The sequence below is a fragment of the Rhinolophus sinicus genome, linkage group LG07 (assembly GCF_036562045.2).
Source record: "Rhinolophus sinicus isolate RSC01 linkage group LG07, ASM3656204v1, whole genome shotgun sequence".
Lineage (NCBI taxonomy): Eukaryota > Metazoa > Chordata > Mammalia > Chiroptera > Rhinolophidae > Rhinolophus > Rhinolophus sinicus.
In genome coordinates, this window is record NC_133757.1 from 100,076,206 (window position 1) to 100,095,052 (window position 18,847).

General features: G+C 48.3%; 1 protein-coding gene across 2 annotated transcripts; it reads left to right on the forward strand.

Moving 5' to 3' along the window:
- Positions 1 to 534: 534 nt before the first annotated feature.
- On the forward strand, positions 535 to 14,143 carry CLU (clusterin). Of its 2 annotated transcripts, XM_019733165.2 has the most exons (10): positions 640 to 675; positions 1,216 to 1,340; positions 4,155 to 4,286; positions 5,523 to 5,671; positions 6,755 to 6,925; positions 8,161 to 8,572; positions 9,668 to 9,772; positions 12,491 to 12,720; positions 13,460 to 13,635; positions 13,887 to 14,143. In XM_019733165.2, the coding sequence occupies exons 3-10, from the start codon at positions 4,193 to 4,195 to the stop codon at positions 13,894 to 13,896; spliced, it is 1,347 nt and encodes a 448-aa protein (XP_019588724.2). In that variant the 5' UTR covers positions 640 to 675; positions 1,216 to 1,340; positions 4,155 to 4,192; the 3' UTR covers positions 13,897 to 14,143. The 2 variants fall into 2 exon arrangements, with proteins under 2 accessions (XP_019588723.2, XP_019588724.2); XM_019733164.2 differs by lacking the exon at positions 1,216 to 1,340 and having other exon boundaries at positions 535 to 675.
- Positions 14,144 to 18,847: the final 4,704 nt, after the last annotated feature.

Genomic DNA, 18,847 nt, shown 5'->3' on the forward strand with positions numbered 1-18,847 from the left:
AGCCAGGAAGGCCTTCTGGTTCCTCAAATATATGCTCTATCCGGCCCGATAAACATATTTCTGTCTCCTCTTGGCCAGCAGGTCACTGTGATGGCTCCAGAAGTCAGCATTTCAACTCCAGCACAGCACCCCTCTCCATCCCACCCTCATTATTTCCGATACTTTTCTACTTAAATGAAACAAGAGGAATGGCACACGTTTAATATGAAAGATTAACATTCAATAGGGCTGCGGAACTGTGAGGTTTTATTTCGGACTAGGAACAGCCAGGAGCGCAGTGGGGCCCCTGCAACCCGGAGGAATACGTGTCCGTTAGTTAACGCAGGCACTTCCCTTGTGAAGGCGCCGTCCCCCAGCTCTGAGCCCCAGAGTAGTGGTGCACCGCGCCTCCCAGGGTCAGTCTCCCCAGGAGCCCGCTCGGCCTTTCGCGGTGCCGCTGCGCCCCCCGGCGCCCCTGGCTGGGTGCTGCACCAGATCCCTGCATCCCCACCCCCTTCCCGAGCCGGCTTCCAGAAAGCTCCCGGTGCATTCCCCAGCATTCTTTGGGCGTGAGTCACGCAGGTTTGCAGACAGCCCCAAAGGGGGAGTATACGTAGCAGAGCTCTATAAATACTGGCGCTGCACTGTGCTCAACACGTCGCGTCGCCAGAAGGAGCACACGGGTACCACTGACCGGTGAGATGTCCCCACCTTTCCTACCCCTGCGCAGAGCCTCTCCGGGACCCACGGGTGGGCGGGGGTGGCAATTAGGCGAAGAGAGGATGCTCGCTAGTGGTCACAGGCTGTCAGATGGAGTGGAGGGAGCCTGGGAAGGTAGGTGGCTGCAGCCCCATCACCAGGCAGCCAAATTGCTGGGGATAGTGCCCAGACTCGGACTCGGCTCATTCGCTCCAACCACAATTCTGCGGGTAACTATGACAGGTGTAATGATCCTCCTTTTGCAAAGGTGGGGGAAACAGACTTGGAGAACTGACATCTATTCGAGAGGCCAGGTTAGTGAGTGGAAGAGCTGGCCTGCACATAGGGCCTTCCTGCAGCATCTTCCTTGTAAAGGTACCATCTTCAGCGGTGGTTGTCAGCTTGCGTGCATGAGTCATCTTGTTTGCTTCAGAATTTTCTAGTTCTCTGGGTAGTGTGTTTATAAGTATGATGTTTTGATTTAAGTACATGTTGCAATCACTTAAATCCTACTCTTTTTGCTTCCTAATATACTAGGGTACATCAGAGGAAAGTCACACAACCTACATCAGACCTCAGACGTCTGATTCAACCGTCTCATTTTATAGATGATAATCTGAGGCCTGGAGAGGTTTAGGACCAGCTGCAAAGATAAACAGCAAGTAGGTGTCAGAACTGAGATTAGAACCAAAGCCTCTTGCCCTTCCAGAATTTCTGGACCTAATGAAAAAAAGGAAGCTGGTTATTATTATTATTAGAGAGAGGTTAGGAATTTAAGCGTAAGTACAGATACTATAAAAGGATACTAGTGAGAGTGTTCATTATAATAATAGTGGGAAATTACAATTTAAATGTCCAACCTTGTGGGATAGCAAAATAGAATACATCAGGAAATGGACTATTCTACAGCCACAAAAGTGTGCTTTGAAAGAATGTTTGATACAGTGGATGTAAAGGATCTGATTATATACAAATGCATAAGAAATAGAAGGAAATATACCACCGTGCTGATACTTGCCTCTGGGTAGTGTGAATTACATGTGCATTATTTTTTCTTTTTCTTTTTGGTTTAGTTTTCTATATTTGGGGAGAAAGTAGATAGGAGTTTGGGCCTTGAGCTTTAAACCCTGTGGCTTATTATCTGTGTGACCACTTCGCTTAGGTCCCTGTGTCCTCTCCTGGCTCCCTCTGCATGATTTAAGCCCTCCTAGGAGGGGAAGGCTGCCCAGTGGTGGGGAAAGGAAAGCTTTGGGTGGCTGTCTAATCAGAGAAGTTGGCAGCCAGGTGCCCAGGCCAGGAGATGAGAGGGGAGGCGAGTCAGTGCAAAGGGATAGCAGGTCGCTGTGCTGACACTTCTAGTGCCATCCTTGGACTAGCCATCGTGATATCACCTGCAAGCTTGTTAGAGAAAAGCAGATTCTGAATTAGAAGCAGCATTATAACAAGACCCCCAGGTGATTCACAGCCAGTCATTTTACTAAGGCAAAGCCACACAGCCAGGGAGGGACAACAGGTGGCCTCTGTGTGCCTGCTTCTGTTCCTTCGCACCTCTCCAAACCTGCCATCTGCAACCATTTCCCCGAGACATATTGCCAATGCTCACACTTGGTCCTACATCAAGTTCTGAAGTAGTCGGAATTCACTATGATTATATAAGACCCTGTGTTTACAGAACACATTCACATCTCTGAGGTCTACCTCAGGTCCATTTTACAGACAAAGAAACTGAGGCTCAGAGACTTAAGTGCCTCGGCATCAAGGAAAGACACTGGGCTGGTGGGTTGGGAGAACTGGTTTCTCATCCTGGGGTTGCCACGAGCTTGCTGTGGGCCTTGGGGGAGCCCCATCCTGTCTCTGGGGTCGGCCTCCCCTCTGGGGTGGAGCGGCTGATCTCTTTCCTGGCTCGGAGCTGGATGGCTCCCCATGAACCCCAGGTTCCTGGTGGGAGACCCTATACTGGCTGCTGGGTTTCTAGACTCCTCATCCAGTGCTCTTGCTTTTGGCTGTCCTCCCTCTCCCTTCTTCAGGGTCCAATGTCTTGCCTTCTGGATTTCTCCAAAGTCATTGCTACCAGGGGCCTTGCCTGGAATGGTGTATTTCTCTGGCTTTGTCTGGTCTGGCAAAGGCTCTGTCCCTGCCTCAGAAGTTTCAGGCCTCAGTGAGCAGCTACGGCAGAGCCTGTCTGACGGGACCTTCTGGTGGGCCTGAAATAGCGTCCTGGCTCAGACACCCACTCTGTGTTTGCAGAAGGTGATGACCCACTGTTTCTCCCACGCTGCTCCTGTGCTCTGTGCAGTTAGTTTGGAAACCACAATTCGGCTGCCTTACTAGCTACTTTTCAGGAGAGGCTTGTCTTATTAGTGTTCTACCCAGCATCCAGATGGGCCTGCTGAGCTGAGAGCAATTTTTGGATGTGCACGATTTCAGGAAGGGGGCACCCCACCTCCTCGTTCTGTTATGGGAAATGGGTGAGTTCAGATAAGCAGTTGGGGGGGAGGTGTGGATTACAGGGGGAGGGGCTTCTGTTTTATGCAACTTCAGCTTCTGGGAAAGGGTCTATTGTGTAAGACCAGGCTGTGCCCAGGCTCAGGGCAGCAAGCCCAGAGCGGTGGCAGGGGCACCTTGGCAGGCGCCCTGCTGTGAGTTTAGGACTGGGTCATGTGAATGGTCCCTGGCAGAGCAGAGGCACATGTCTTCCCAGAGGGATTGCTCCTGAGGAGGCATCAGAGCCCAAAAGCCCCTTGGTCCCAACGTTAACCCTTGACTTTGCCCCTCCCTGCTCTACTCCCTGAAGAGAATTGTCCTTCCCTGCAGCCTGGCTCACGTCTCACATGAGGGGTGTCAAATGGATTTATTTTCCAATGCTGACCCAAAGAGTTAGCTCTCAGTACCTCAGACTCTTGAAACCAGTTTTAGGTGGTGCTGAGGCTCAGTGGGGAGAAGCGCTGTGATTGGTGATGCTTGCTGTGGCCAGGTTAGTGATGCACGTGGCAGGGGGGCTCTCTGAGCGCTGGGATACAATCCCCACTTGATGGGACAAGAGAGGGCCCGATGAGTGATCTAAGGGAGGTCTTTTCAGAGTTTGAGCAGGTATCATCAGATAGACCCCTTTCTGGATGCAGAAAGCATGTCTGCCTTGTTCAGACACATTTACCTATGATGGGGAAGGAGGAAGAGGAAGGCTTGGATCTGAGCCCAGGGCTCTGACACCAGAATTCTTGTTTCTTCTGTCTTAGGCTGCTGTCCTGTGGTTCCTCCCTGTACCCACTGCCTCCACTTTCTTTTGAAAGTGTCTGTTGGCAAGTCTGATCTTTTCTCCCAACTTTCCCGGGGATAAAAACGCAGTGATGAGAGAGGATAGCTAAGGGCAAGGTCTCTGCACGACTCCTGGAAAGCTGGTGCAGGCGGCAGGCTGGGCCGGAAAGCAGCAGGCTGTCTAGCTGTAACCATGACAGTGTCCTGTTCTCTATAAACAGAGGCGTGCTAGGATTCCAGAATTGGAGAAGGAGGCAAGATGAAGACTCTCCTGCTGTTGGTGGGGCTGCTGGTGATCTGGGAGAATGGGCAGGTGCTGGGCGACCAGGAAGTCTCAGACAGAGAGCTCCAGGGTAAGTAGACTGTCACCATTCCTGTCAGGGCCCCAAGGCTTAAAGATCATTTTATCCTGTGCGTCAGCTCTGGTTTGCTCTGCCGGGCTCTTCTCTGAGCCTCCTCTCCCCTGCCCCCGGGCCTCCGCTCTTGGTGGTCAGGTTGGCTTCCAGGCATTTTCAGGTATCTCAAAAGCCTTTTCTAGCTGCTGTGTCTCATTCAGCTACTCCCTTCCCAGTCTGCCTGAGCTGGTGCCCACACCTCCTCCATGAAGGTCCATGAAGCTTGGACCATTTGGGCCTTTGTGGATCTTCCTTTTTTGAGTTCTCCTCATTTCCCACCCAGAAAACCATGCTCTGTATATTGAATGATCACTCAATCTGAGGCTTGTCATTTTTTCAGAACCCAGCTGGTGGTCCCCTCTTCTGCCAGGTCTTTCCTGAAACCTGTCCTCCCTCCACTCCTCCCTCGCCCGACTAGCTGACCCATCCTTTGGGTAGTAGTTAAACACCCAAACTTCAAGATCAGAGCCTGGTATGAGTCTGTTTCTGCCACTTGCTGGCTGTATAACCCCGTGCAACGCTCTTGTTCTCACTGGGCTTCCCTTTTTCCCATTTATGCAGTGGGGACGGTGATGGTACCAGCAGCATGAAGGAAAATGCCCGTGAGGTGTTGATCTCAGTGCTTTAGCTGGTCCTTCGTTGCATCATCTGATTGCATTTGTCACACAGACTTGTGTCGTGGTGACAGTCTCCTTGGGGAACAGTGCTATTAACTCATCTTTGTGTCTCCATCACCGTGCATTGGAAAAAAGTTCAGATGTTTGATTCAACTAAATTCGAGAAAAACTTGTATCCAAAAGAACAGTATTGCATATTTTGATGTTTAAGAGGTTACACTTCCAGGATTTTTTTTCTCTCCTTGAAATTCTCTTCTGTAGCCGGGCAGGCTTGTTCTCCAGCCTGCAGGCGCAGGCGTCGTGCCACGGAGCCTCTGGGATGTGCCTGGTCCCGGGGTTTGTGTTTCTGAATAGCTGGTGCAGTTGGTTCTCAGATCCTGGGCCCACAATGAGCCCTGTGATAGGAACTTTTGTCAGGGCAAAGCCGGGGCCCGAAGGCTGCCGGTCAGGGGTTTCCCAGCCTTTACAGCCCCTGGACCTAACAGCCTTTCTGACCATTCCAGCTGGTTCCAGGGTTATATCTCCATTGTCATCTCTTCCTCTTGCCTCATTGTACCTTCCTGTCTTTCTCTTGCAGAAATGTCTACCGAGGGTAGTAAATACGTTAATAAGGAAATTAAAAATTCCGTCAAGGGGCTGAAACAGATAAAGACCCTAATAGAACACACAAACGATGAGCGTAAATCACTGCTGAGCAGCTTAGAGGAAGCCAAGAGGAAGAAAGAGGTAAGGAAGAGCCAGGTGACCACATCCCCACTTAGACCCTCCCCACTAGAGGGGAGGGAGAGTGGGGTCCTGGCTCATTTGGGTTGTCCTGCTGACCCTCGGGATGCCTTGTTGATTCTCGGTCCTTCCAGGGCTGTGTCACCTGATGCTGGGACTGTAGTTAAAAAGCCAGGAGGGTTTATTTGCTTTTGAAAGCTTCAAAGGGTGAGATTTTGGATTTGCTTTTGTTACTCTCCTGGCCCAGAGTCTGATGCCCAGATTCACTACAATAGATTTTTCTAAACCCTAACTATGGTCAAGTTCCAAGGTAGGCTTTGGACAGGGTCTGTCACAGGGTAAGACGGGGATGGCACCTTACCTTCAGAAAGCCTGTCTAGTAGGTGTAATACTTCGGGGGTTAAGGCAGGCACATACTGTATTGCCCCATGTCTTTATAGACTGTTTTGTTTTTGGTTTTTTTGTGGGGTTTTTTTTTGGGGGGGCCATAAATTCATATGGGAACAAATATCTTTAGGCAGAAGGATTTGTCCTTTAAGGCAGGAATTCTTTGGCATAGATTCTTATAGAATTATTGGATCAGAGGACATAGGCATGGTAGAGAGTTTTGGTAGTTGTGGTGACTGTGATTTTGAAAGCTTGCCTATTCCTGTTGCATGCCAGGGACCGTGGTTCCGCTAGAAACATAAGCTTCAGGGAGCTCCAGAAGCTTTGGAAGATGACATTTAAATACCAGAAGTGAGCACAGGGTGTGAGGTATAAGTGAGAGCTAAATCCTGGGGTAAAGACTCTTGAGTGCAGTATCAGATAAGATGTCCACGTGTGTCCACATGTTCGTGGCTGGAGAGGACTAAGGGACAGCTGGGTCTTGAGGATGAGAGGATGTTTAAAGCTTGGTGGGAAGGAAATTCCAGGTAGGCGACAGAGGGAATGAATGAGCCAGAGCAGGGGTGGAAATTAGCACACAGTGGCCAGCCTAGGGAAGGTCTGCCTGGGTGGTGGAGGGCCCAGCACCACCATGCCGGCTGGGGAAGGGTGAAGCCTGTGGTTTCTGTGTGGCTCACCTGGCCTCATATTCTGCTATAGGAGGCCCTAACTGATACTAAGGATACTGAAATGAAACTGAAGGCGTCCCAGGAGGTGTGCAATGAGACCATGATGGCCCTCTGGGAGGAATGTAAGCCCTGCCTGAAACAGACCTGCATGAAGTTCTACGCGCGCGTCTGCAGAAGCGGCTCGGGGCTGGTTGGCCGCCAGGTGAAAAGGAATAAAACAGTCCTTGAGTACAGCCTAGACTCTGAATGGGGGAATGAGGAAAATGAAATATTTCTGGCATTCTGCACCCAATCCCAGTGTGTGTGTGGTTTTCCCACACCACGCAGTTCTATGACACCAGTAGGACATCCCACAGTTTAACTCAATTTTGACACTATCTACCCAGAGATAGCATCAGACCCACAGATGAAGGTCTCAGTCCTACAGGACTGCCCCCACACACTTCAAATGCCAACCAGAAGTCCAGGTTGTCACCTGTGCTTCTGACTGATTGGCTATAGATTGAAGGTTCCAACCACCCCTTCCTACGGTTTGATGAATTTACTAGAGCAGCTCACACAGAACACCAAGAAACATTTTACTTACTAGACTACAGGTTTATTATAAAAGGATAGAACTCACGAACAGCCAGATAGAAAAGATACATAGGGCAAGGTATGAGCAAGGGGTGTGAAGTTTCCATGCCTTCGCCTGGCATGCCATTCTCCCCAAATCTCCACATGTTCACCAAACCTGGAAACTCTACACACCTTGTATTTTGGGGTTTTTATGGAGGCTTCATTACATAATCAATTAAATCACTGGCCACTGGCTATTGATTTAATAATCAATAAGCATAATCGATTAAATCACTGGCCACTGGCTATTGATTTAACCTCTAGCCCTTTTTCCCCTCCCCAGAAATCAGGGGCTGGGACTGAAAATTCCAACCCGTCAATCCTGATTGGTTCCTATAGCAACCAGCTTCCATCCTTAGGTGTTTTCCAGTAGTCACCTCATTAATGTAACAAAAGACACCTTTATTGTTCTCATCGCCAGAAATTCGAAGGTTTTTAGGAGCTTTTTGTAAGGAAGTGTGGAAGACATATATTTCTAGTTATAAATCACAACATCACAGCTTCATTTCCCATGCCAGACGCAATTGATTGGGGATCACTGATGGCCAAAGGACAACACACTCGTCTCAAGGGACGGGCTTTGAGAATGTCTCGGCCTCACAGGTCTTCCTAAACTCGTCCCTGTTGGGGTGGGTAGAATGGAAGGGCATTGGCCTGACAGTTCAGAGACCAGCAGGGCCTTCGGTCACGTGCTATGTGGCTCTGAGGACCTCCAGATGCTGTGAGGGGCTGGGCCTGGTCCTTCTCCACCAGAAGGAGGTGCAGGAGGCTGGGACTCCAGTGAGCTTCTCCTAACGGTTTCCCGTTCTGCCTTCACAGCTTGAGGAGTTCCTGAACCAGAGCTCTCCCTTCTACTTATGGGTTAACGGGGACCGCATCGACTCTCTGATGGAGAGCGACCGGCAGCAGAGCCACGTCCTGGATGCCATGGAGGACAGATTTAATCGGGCATCCAGTATCATAGAGGCACTTTTCCAGGATAGATTTTTCAACCGGGAGCCCCTGGACACCTACTATTTCTCACCTTTTGGCTTACCCCCGAGGAGGTCTTCTGACTTCCATCCCAAGTCTCGCATCGCCCGGAACATAATGTCTTTTCCCATGTTCAGACCCCCAAACTTCCCTGACATGTTTCAGCCCTTCTTTGACATGATACACCAGGCTCAGCAGGCCATGGATTCCCACATCTTTACACCATCCTACCAGTTCCCAATGCCGGAATTCACAGCAGGTTAGAAAGCTGTCTTGTTCCTCCTACGAAGGGATGGAAGAACTAAGTTTGTTGTTTGTTGAGAAACCGATTAGATGCTAAAAACTATGCTGGGACTTGGCATGTATCATCTCGAATTCCCCCCAACAAGCCCGTAAGGGTGGTCTTCACCCCATTTAAGGAGTTACAATGACGGAGAGATAAAGGAGCGTGTCCAAGGTTTTGCAGCTGGTAAAGTGGGACCCAGTCAAATCTAGCCCTGCAGGACTTGGAATCTGTGTTCTTTTGAGTTTACCATGTCCCTTCCAGCAGCTGATAGCATTACATTGACTCTAGAGAACCAGACCCCTTTCTCTTGGGAACTCAGGTGGCTTTCTGTGGACACCATTCATATATTGGTGACAAATTATATAAGCAGCCCATATTACAGTTAAGAAAACCATTTATGATTGTAACCTTAGGACCTGGTAGAGAAATGGCGCACAGTGAGTATTTTTTGAATGAATGAAGTCTGGCAAGGATATGAAAAGCCAGTGTTTTCAGAAATGAGTTCCTTCATTGAACCAATAGACATTGATTGGCCAAGTCCATCTAAGTGTTGTAGTTTGGCACCAGGGATTTGGTTTGAAATGGATAGAAAGGCAGGAGAGTGTTGAATTCAACCAGCATCTACTATATATCCATAACGGAGGTGGGGGGAGCCCTGTGTTGTAAGGAAGCTTTAAGGAGGATCCCATTCCTGCCTTGAAGGGGGTTGCTGACTGGCTAGGGGGAGAGAAAGGAGCCAGGTAAAGTACAGAGCAAAATGGGTTGTGATGCCTCAGAGAAGTGCAAATAGTCAAGGGAGCATGGAGGCAGGAGAGGGCTCGTCAGGTGGAGGTGGTGGGAGGGAGGCCATACCCAGGGAAAACCCCGGGAAGTACCTCCTAGCCCTCCTGCAGGGAGCCCCGATCAGAGCCCTGTGTCTGCAGGCAAATCCCAACCTGCTCTGCCTACGGAGCCATCTCAAAGTTCCAGACAGTAGAGTGGAAGGGGTCAGAGAGGTCGGGGTGGCCCATCCCTGTGTTGCTCTGTGTGGTCCCTCAGCCTGACTCCCTCTCCCTCGTGTGTCTCCAGAAGACAACGATAACCGCTCTGTGTGCAAGGAGATCCGTCACAACTCTACGGGATGCCTGAGGATGAAGGACCAGTGTGCCAAGTGCCAGGAGATCTTGTCAGTGGGTGAGTCGGGGAGGCTTGGGTCCCTGATACCTCAGTGGGGCTGCCTTTTTGTGGTCAGACAGAAGGGAGTTCACACTCCAGCTCTGCTGCCTTCTAGCTGTGGCACCAGGGGAGGCCCTTGGCCTTGCTCTGCCTGGGCCCCTTATCTGTACTCGAGGGTGAGGGTGCAGAATTGCCCCTGAAGTCAGGAGACTAAGTATATAAAGTGCCTACCATGTCACCTAGTGCAGGGTTCACAGGTGGTCATGTTTTTAAAGGTGTCCTCCTTTGATTTCCCCCAGTTATTCTTTCCCCAAGGGACAAGCACGGTAGACATCTTTATTTTTCCCTGCAGACCATGACATTTTAAGTAGTGTCTTTTCTGTTTAGCAAACACTTAACCATGCACCAGGCAGTGTTCTAAACACTTTGCAAACAATTACTCATTTCCTCAGAATGACACTGAGTTGGGCACAGTTATTGTTCCTGTCTTACAGAGGTGCCAAATCAGTCAGAAAAAGGTTAAGCAACATCCTGTGTCAGGGAGACTAGGTGTTTGGGGTGTGCTCTTACCCGGTGCTTTGTGTTCTGTCCCCAGCACGCGTGGGTCACATGGGTCACTGCTTGTGAGCCTCCCAGCAACACTGTCTTTGATTGGTCTCTGAGGCAAAGAAATAGCTCCCTTCAGTTGTTCCCCTCCGTTTTATCAGATCTGGACACTGCCTAGTTTCTTTCTCCTTGGAGATAACACTATAAAAGCACTTAGAATAACTTCCTGGCCCACAAGAGTCTATGCTCAGAAAGTTAATTCTTTACCTTGTAAATAGAGGATCCACTTTGTGGTTTTGCTCTGATTGAATACGTTTAGGTTTACCAGGGCAAGCCTTCAGAGTCTGGTTAAAAATTCTAGCCTCATTCCTATAATTTTAGAAGCCACTGCAAAATGAAGTGTTCTAAGAGGCTGCTGCATGGAGACGTGTCGATCAGGACACAACCACGCCTCTTGGGCCCTTCCCATAAAACGTCCTAGTTAGAATAGCACATATTATCTAGCACCTTGCCACAAGAACGTTAGTCATGGTAAGGCCAGAAGAAAAACACGCACAGATGCCTAGGCCCAGATGGGCAGTCACTGATCACAGCTTACCTAAACAGCCATCTTCGTTTTTTCACCGAGGAACACTTACGATCTCTTATTTAAGGCACTTGCCACCATGCGAGCATGCGCTGGCTGGGGCCCTGCTATTTCTCAGGGTCGGTACTATTGACATCGCAGACCAGATCATTCTTTTTTTGTCGTGGGCCGTCCTGTGCACTGTAGGATGTTTAGCAGGATCTGTGGCCCCTACCCACTAGATGCCAGTCGCTGCCACCCCACCTCCTTGCCGGCTGTGATAACCAAAAATGTTTCCAGACCTTGTCAAATGTCCCCTGGGGGTGCAGCTTTGCCCCCATTTGGGATCTACTGCCCTAGACTGACTCTCCGTTCTCAGTGACTTTTCTTATTTTTCATTTATTTCCTGGTGAAAAGAGTTACAGTTATGCGTTGTGTCTCTTTTCCAATCCAGCTTCTTGTTAGTAATTCTATTTCTTGTCCCACCTAACCTTTTATTTTAATACAAATGATTACATGGAATGTAATCATTCAATACAAATGATGACATATAATTATTTACCATAATTGATTACCACTCTTCAGTGTGCAAAGATCTCCTTTCCCCTGACTTGCCTGGGTTTGATGTGCTGTCCTTGGGATATTTTTGAAAAATTGAGGGGGAGAAAAAGCAGTCGTTTTTTAAACAGATTGTGGGTAGTTGCCAGCTCTTATCAATGTGACAACCTGTAGTGGGTGCTCAGGGACCAAAAGGAGTGAACTCTTATCTTCCCTGCTCTCCTGGTGACCTTGGTGACCAGCCATGCTGGGCAGGTGGGAAACCAGGACCCCAGCCACCAGGCTGCTGTGCTTTGTGACGCAAGGGTCCTGGCCATCTCTTCTGCTGCGTGGACTCTTGGGGCCAGAATTTCCAGCTCTGCAGGTATGCACAAAAAACAAGCTCGGGGAATTTTCCAGCCCCGCAGACTCAGACTAGGAAGTTTAGGAGTCATTCCTGGCCCCACAAATTGTTCATTCTATGACGTTAGGCAAGTGATTTACTTTTGTGGGCCTCCATTTCATTATTGGTAAAAAAAAATAAAAAAATTTATTATTGGTAGTTCTTAGAATACATCTGATTACTAGAGATAATGGATATCTGAAACACTTATGTGGTGTCTGGTACATAGTAGGTGCCACACAAATGGTAGCTATGAGTAGCATTCTCCCTCTCTGGAAATGATTCATGGGAGAACAAGAGCAGCCAGGGCAGCTCCAGGCTGCCTGAGAGTGTGCACTGAGATCCGAGCTTCTCAGACTAGTTAGTGCTGTTCACCACCAGTCTCCAAGGATATAAGGGTCTTGCATCCAAAGATAAATCAATGATGTCACTAAGCACACTGTGTAGTTTAGCTGACACTGTTTTCCAGAGCAAGACTTTCTTAATGAAGGAAGCCGCATGTTGATTTACATTCTGGGACAAGCTCTTTATGTTGTTGCCGACGGACGACAAACGGTTTGGGGACTGGCGCTGAGAGTAACTCTACTTTAGGTTCCAGCTGCGTGAACTGGGTTCCATGTGTGTTTCTTCCCGTTTTAGCTTTCCCTTCACATGTCTGCCTTTTCTGTTTTTCTTCTTTGGGTAGATTGTTCGTCCAGCAACCCTGCTCAGAACCAGCTGCGACAAGAGCTAAACAGTTCTCTCCAGCTTGCAGAGAAGTTCACCAAGATGTACGATGAGCTGCTCCAATCCTATCAGCAAAAGATGCTCAACACCTCCTCTCTGCTGAAGCAGCTAAACGAGCAGTTTAACTGGGTATCCCAGCTGGCTAACCTCACTCAGAGCGAAGACCAGTACTCTCTCCACATCACCACGGTGAGTCCTGTCCCAGCCACACACTGAAGCTGAGGGCCCAAGGTACAATCTGCAGGTAATGTGACTCTCCTCTGAGGGTGAAATGGGATGAAGGGCTTCAAGGGGGCGCTTATGCTTTTGATGGAGCATTTGTCCTATGGCAGGAAACGTAAGACCTTTATGTATATTGTTGCATGGAAACCTCATCACCCAGTGAGGTACAATGTCATGACCCCATTTTATGGATGAGGAAAGTGAGAGAGGTTCAACAGCTTGCCCAAGGTCAAATAACTGATAGGGGACTCACCTGGGCATCATAACCTGTCTGCCTGCCTGCGATGTGCTCTTTCCATGAAGCTGCCTTGCTGTCCTGTGCCACGTGGGATAGCTCATGAATTGATGGCATCGTTCCCTACCAGTGATGAAAAGCTTCTCTCTAGCACTAGGAACCTTTTTATTTTCTTTCCCTGATGCCTTTTCCACCACAGCCTGGCCAGCAGCTGCCCAAAGAAAACACGGTGGCTTGGAAACCATTTTTTACTCCATGGGTCTTCCCCTGGGCTGGTCATTTGTGGTGGCATTTTACACTTGCCAATGAGTGTCTCTGAATTAGAGCATTTCTGTTCACCAAGCTGTACACATGTTGAAATTAGTCAAATGCAAAAGGGGTCAACTGTCCAGATTTAAGCCTGACTTTTGTTGCAAAATGATTCCAGTTTGGCCAATGTTTTAGCCCTTCACTTACCTTTCCCCCTTCTAGGTGGCTTCCCATTCTTCTGACTCCAGCGTTCCCACTGGCTTCACTAAGGTGGTTCTGAAGCTCTTTGATTCTGACCCCATCACTGTGACAGTCCCAGAAGAAGTCTCCAGGAACAACCCTAAATTCATGGAGATGGTGGCAGAGAAAGCTCTGCAGGAATACCGCCAAAACCACCGGTGAGTATACAGGTCTTAGCTGTGGTCCTTTGGGGCCCAGCAGTCCCTGGGAGCCCAAAAAAGGCTGAGTACCCAGCCTGGGAATGACTGTTCCTGCAGCTAGAGCCCAGATACGAAGCCAGGAAACCACTGGCACTTTTTATTTTCCCTTGGAGGATGTGCTTTCTTGGTGGATAAGAATTTGAGTGTTGGTTGTTGCCTCTCAGTGAACATGGAACCCTCATGTTCCCCTCCCCCTCCCTTTTTTTCAGGGAGGAGTGAGATGTGAATGTTGCTTTTCCAAGTATGGGGCATCTGAGTCCAGTTGCCCCCCCCCATGAGCCACAGACCCCCTAGAGAGAGCTCTGCATGTCACCAAGTGACCAGGCCCTGGCCTCCAGGCCTTCCTGATCCCCACCCAGCCTCTCCTCCCTCTGGATTCTGCAATCTAATGCCTGTACTTACTGATCACGGGAAGAACTTTCCCCCGCATGTCACTAACTCAATAAAACTGCCTGTATGCTCTGGAGTGTCCTCTTTTTTGCTTGGTTTTTCTACCTCTCATACGTCTTCATTTTGGTACAGAAAATAAAAAAGAAGTAGAAAAGCAAAAGCAGTGGCTAAGATGGTATGGGGGTATTATATAGTTGAAAATAAAAGGAGTGTCACGATGCAGTTGAGCCAATGCAAGGATTTCTTGCTTTTAGGAAGAGAGATGTGTTCTAACAGCCAACAAAAATAAATTTCTGAAAAGTGAAACTTTTCCATTCCATTATAAAACACTTGATGTATTCTGATTCGGGTGAAGGGAATATCCTGAAGGAATAACATTGAAAATTAGCATGAGGAAAGGGTCATAATAAGGCATACTGAGTAATACATAATTGATATTTTCCTTATGGAGACTGTAGTCCCCCCCAAAAAAAATGAGGCAGTTTTCATTTCAGCTGTAAGAGCCTGGAATCCCTGTGGCACCTTCTTAACTGGCATTGTTTGTCCACTGTCAAACCATAAAACTTTTATATCTTTCCTTCGACCATGGGAATTTCTCCTCTCTCTGCCAGGGTTTTTCCTGAAGACTATTCGCTCAATCTGAAATATAGCTGGGCTGCAGTACCCTATACTGCCAGCAGGTGGCCCTGACTAACCATGGTGCTTACTTCAACATTAAATCAGCAAGCTTTTTAACTTCTGAATACATAGCTATAAATGATTTTCGACGGCGTGAAGGGTTAGTGCTCATAACCCGATTCGTTCAATGGTCAACTCTATTCTCTAATTATAAAATTCTGTTCATCAAATATACTTCAAATGGAAAGAATTTCTGGCTGTATCCCAACTTTGTAATGAAGTCCACATGTAAATTACCTAATAACCTAAGAATATTCTTAGGTCACCCTCTCTCATCTCTCTCTTTTAAGTTATAAGCACCTCTGCCACACAAGCAACAAATTCTGAAGGTTAGTTTATGTCCAAAGGAGCTAGTATTTCTATCAAGGAAATTTAGAGTAAAGTTAACATGATTTCTTTAATGTTATATATAAATTAGGGTTATGGATTCAGAAGGCATGTGTTAAAATGACCATCATTGTAAATTACATATTACATGAATGTCACACATCATGTTTCAAAAACTATTTTCTGTTTTCCATTGTTATGTTGCTAGATTCTGGCAATCATTGTATCCAGCTGTTGCTTCTTTTTATGCAACACTCTTTAAAGTCTCCTAGATTAGCCCCCGAAAAGACAGAGCCTAAAGCTGACTCTGAGGTTCCCTGGGACCTTCTGTCCCTCCTTTCTCCCTCTTTGCACAGTTGTCTTGTTTGAGGGTCCTCGGATATCCCTCCATCCCTGACAGAAGTTCCAGCCTAAGGCACTAGAAGCGGCACACCAGATCACCAAGGTGCATGATGAGATGTGGGTAATTCTGGCAGGGGGCTGTGGATAATGAGCTCCTGGTTTCTAGGATTCTTATGGCAAAGCGGGAGCAGGCCTTGATATTCTGAGAAGAGAGGGTTTGCCATCTGCCTGGGTGGCACCAACCCTGCTGTGAGTCCCTATGTTGATGCTTGATAGGCCTCTGCCAGAAAACGAATAAGGTATAATCTCTGATGACTAAAGGGTGAACCGACATGGAGTTGTGCAGTGTGCAGCTTGCGCAACTGTAACCAGCAGTCATGGGCTAACGAAAGTGCTCTAACACTTGGGCCAATTGATTCCTGTAATTCCATTAGGTCCCCACAATTGCCTTCAAGGCAGGGGTTATTTACCCTACATTACAACAACTTTCTGGAGTAGCCTTCGTTAGAAAAGAGTCTTGTGAGTGTGTGACCAGGAAGGCCTGGGTGTGAAGAACAGAGCTGACCACCAAGTGGTGGGGTGGGGGCGATGGAAAGACTATTTGGTTCAGACGTTACTCTCCCAAAGGGCCTCCAATTAGGCTTTTGACATCATCTCCACAGGGGTTAGACTATGATTACAGAGTCACACTGACAGGATTGAAGGAAAATGCTCACCATATAACAGTACCCAATGACACCATCATCCTGTCTGGAGGAAACCACCTGGCAGTTGCAAAACAAACCACAATTTCGATAATTCTGTTTGGGGATTTTCTGGAAATGTCTGGGCTTTTCTTGGCCTCTGGAAGGCCCTGCCATGGGGCAAAGAAAGCCAATGTAAAAACTAAAATAAGCCAGGGTCAGACATTTAGTGCAGCTTTGCTCAGACACTGCCTTCTAGTTTTTTCCCCTGTAGTGCATGGGTTCCTCAAAGACCCTTGGGATTTGGGTACTTGTAGCTATTTCTGGTCTAGGTCACCAGATCAAACAAGACTATTCTGACCCCAGGTAACCTCAGAAGAGCTTGACCAGGGAGAGAGGAGGACAGAGCCGGCCCAAGCCTCCTTCCTACTGTCGGGGCTCAGAACAGAAGGGACAGTGAGAGGTAGAGTGTGTGCCCCTCACCTCCACCCCTCCTTCTCCAATGGGTGAGGGGAAGAGCTTTGATTTGGACATGAGATTAATGGTCCAAAGTAAACTGTTTGTTAACTGTGAGATTTTCCCAGAAAAAACAATCTGCTTGAGATATTACCAAGTAATGGGAACCGTGGTCAGAATGACTAAAATGGTTTCAAGTTTGCCTCCAAATGAGTTCAAACTCCACAACAAACAGATCCCAGGAGCTCTTTACCACAGTTAATCATGAGGTTCAGCTGGGAAGTATACCCGTGAGAGGTAATGAGAATCACGTTGTAGAAATAACAGGGGTCATTTCTTTGCAGGTACTCAGCGGGTAAGCGGCAGAGTTGGGATCGAACCCAGGTCTGATTCCAGGGTTCACGAGGTCCCCACTGCCACCTTTACGTGCCCAATGCTTCCCACCTCAGCATCCTATCCAGAGTCAGCATTTGCCTGGTATATTCTAGCTGTAATAAAATAGCTTGGCAAACCCAGGATGTATTAAATAATTCAAAAGACAGCACAAAAAGGACTTGGGTCTGCAGAGTTTACTAGTAGAACTAACAGCTATTAAATCAATCGATATGATAATAATAAATACCAGATCACATGGAACGGATTTACAAAGTTAATAATGAACTTGCTGTTTGCGTCGGAGATATTCTCAACTGCTCGGTCATAATCCTCCTAGATTATCACATTGCTCAATGCGGGGTGGGCAACAGCGGAGTTTGCCCAGCAACTCCTGCCCGCCTCCACCACGGAGGGCTCACCAATGCTCAACAGTTGCCTTCAGCCCCGTTCATATTTATGTATATAAAATCATAGAAATTGAAATCATATGACAACATCAACGGAAGCTGTTCATTCTCCAAATTCAAACCTGCACCCATCACCAGCCCACCTGCCCAGAGTGGCATCCTGCCATTACCGGGAGCACAGTACAACATTATCTCACTCGGGGTGAGGGCATTCATTTGTGGATGTCAAAAATGAAAACAAACCACAATTTGAATAATTATGTTTGGGGATTTTCTGGAAATGTCTGGGCTTTTCTTGGCGTCTGGAAGGTCCTGCCATGGGGCAAAGAAAGCCAATATAAAAACCAAAGTAAGCCAGGGTCAGACATTTAGTGCAGCTTTGCTCAGGAACTGCCTTCTAGTTTTTTCCCCTGTAGTGCGTGGGTTCCTCAAAGACCCTTGGGATTTGGGTACTTGTAGCTATTTTTCCAGCTTCCACTCCCCCATCCTTGGAGTAGTTCCTGTCTTTGGTTTCATTTTAGTAACTGGAGACCTACAGGTATGATCTCTGTAGGCAATCAAGAGACACCCCTTCCAAATTTGAAACCTACTGTCAGGTAGAGACCATTTTTCTCTCAGCAGCTCCCTCTAGTGCCTCCATCAGGGTTTGCTCCCTTTTCTGTGCCATTTCTGGTCACTTTATAGCTTGGGACTAGCAGGCTGCACAGACAGGGTCTAGGTGGGAGGGGGTTGCTCTTTCCTTCTGTGTACCTCGGCTGTGGCCGCACAGCTACCACCAGGGGGCGACTTGAGTCACTGCTCTGGGGCTGAAGGCGGATGCTGACCTTTTGGACTAGTTCTGCTGCGCTCCCACTGATGGCAGGCTTTGCTGCTCTCTCCCTCCAGTCAGCTCCACCTACCCACATCCCTTTATCTATCTTCTGGGCCCAGCTCAGGCAAATGGCCAGGTTGAAGGCCAGTTTGGGATTCTCCCCATGCAAAGACACCTAGAAGTGAAGTAAGGGGGCATCTGTCTTGGGCCTTTAAATGTCCCTCATCTTTGCATTTTGGGAGGCTTTCTGAGTGGTGGTACATCCCTCTGGTACCCTCAGAGCTCACCTGGATCCCTCCTTTTCTACTATGCACCTGTGAAGTGTAGGGGACAGGGGGCCTCCCAGAGTGGAGAAGCTGCCCACAATTCATTTACTCTCTGTCATGCAGGGTGTCATGCGGGGTCTCTGGTCCCGCTCCCCACATAAAAATGCAGGACATGGTGAGGCCAAAAAGGAACACCCACGGAGCCATAGATAGGGGAGTCATACCACTATAGTCTCGCTGGCGGCTGGGTTGGAGACACAGGAAGCAGGAGCCACACGATCCGAAACCCACCATCCGCTTCTCTGCCAACCAACCTCACTTGCTAATTGCAATCCGCCCTGCTAACTGCATCCGCTGTGCTAATTGCAATCCCTGCTTGCTAGCTTAGCCACAGCAGTTATATCAGTGGCTAATGGATAACCTGTAACAGTAACA

Excerpts from the sequence above, each read along its gene's own strand:
- CLU (XM_019733164.2), top strand. The coding sequence starts at position 4,193 with ATGAAGACTCTCCTGCTGTTGGTGGGGCTGCTGGTGATCTGGGAGAAT. Across the intron at positions 4,287-5,522 it reads CTCAGACAGAGAGCTCCAGG|AAATGTCTACCGAGGGTAGT; the intron begins GTAAGTAGACTG and ends TTTCTCTTGCAG. Across the intron at positions 6,926-8,160 it reads CGGGGCTGGTTGGCCGCCAG|CTTGAGGAGTTCCTGAACCA; the intron begins GTGAAAAGGAAT and ends CTGCCTTCACAG.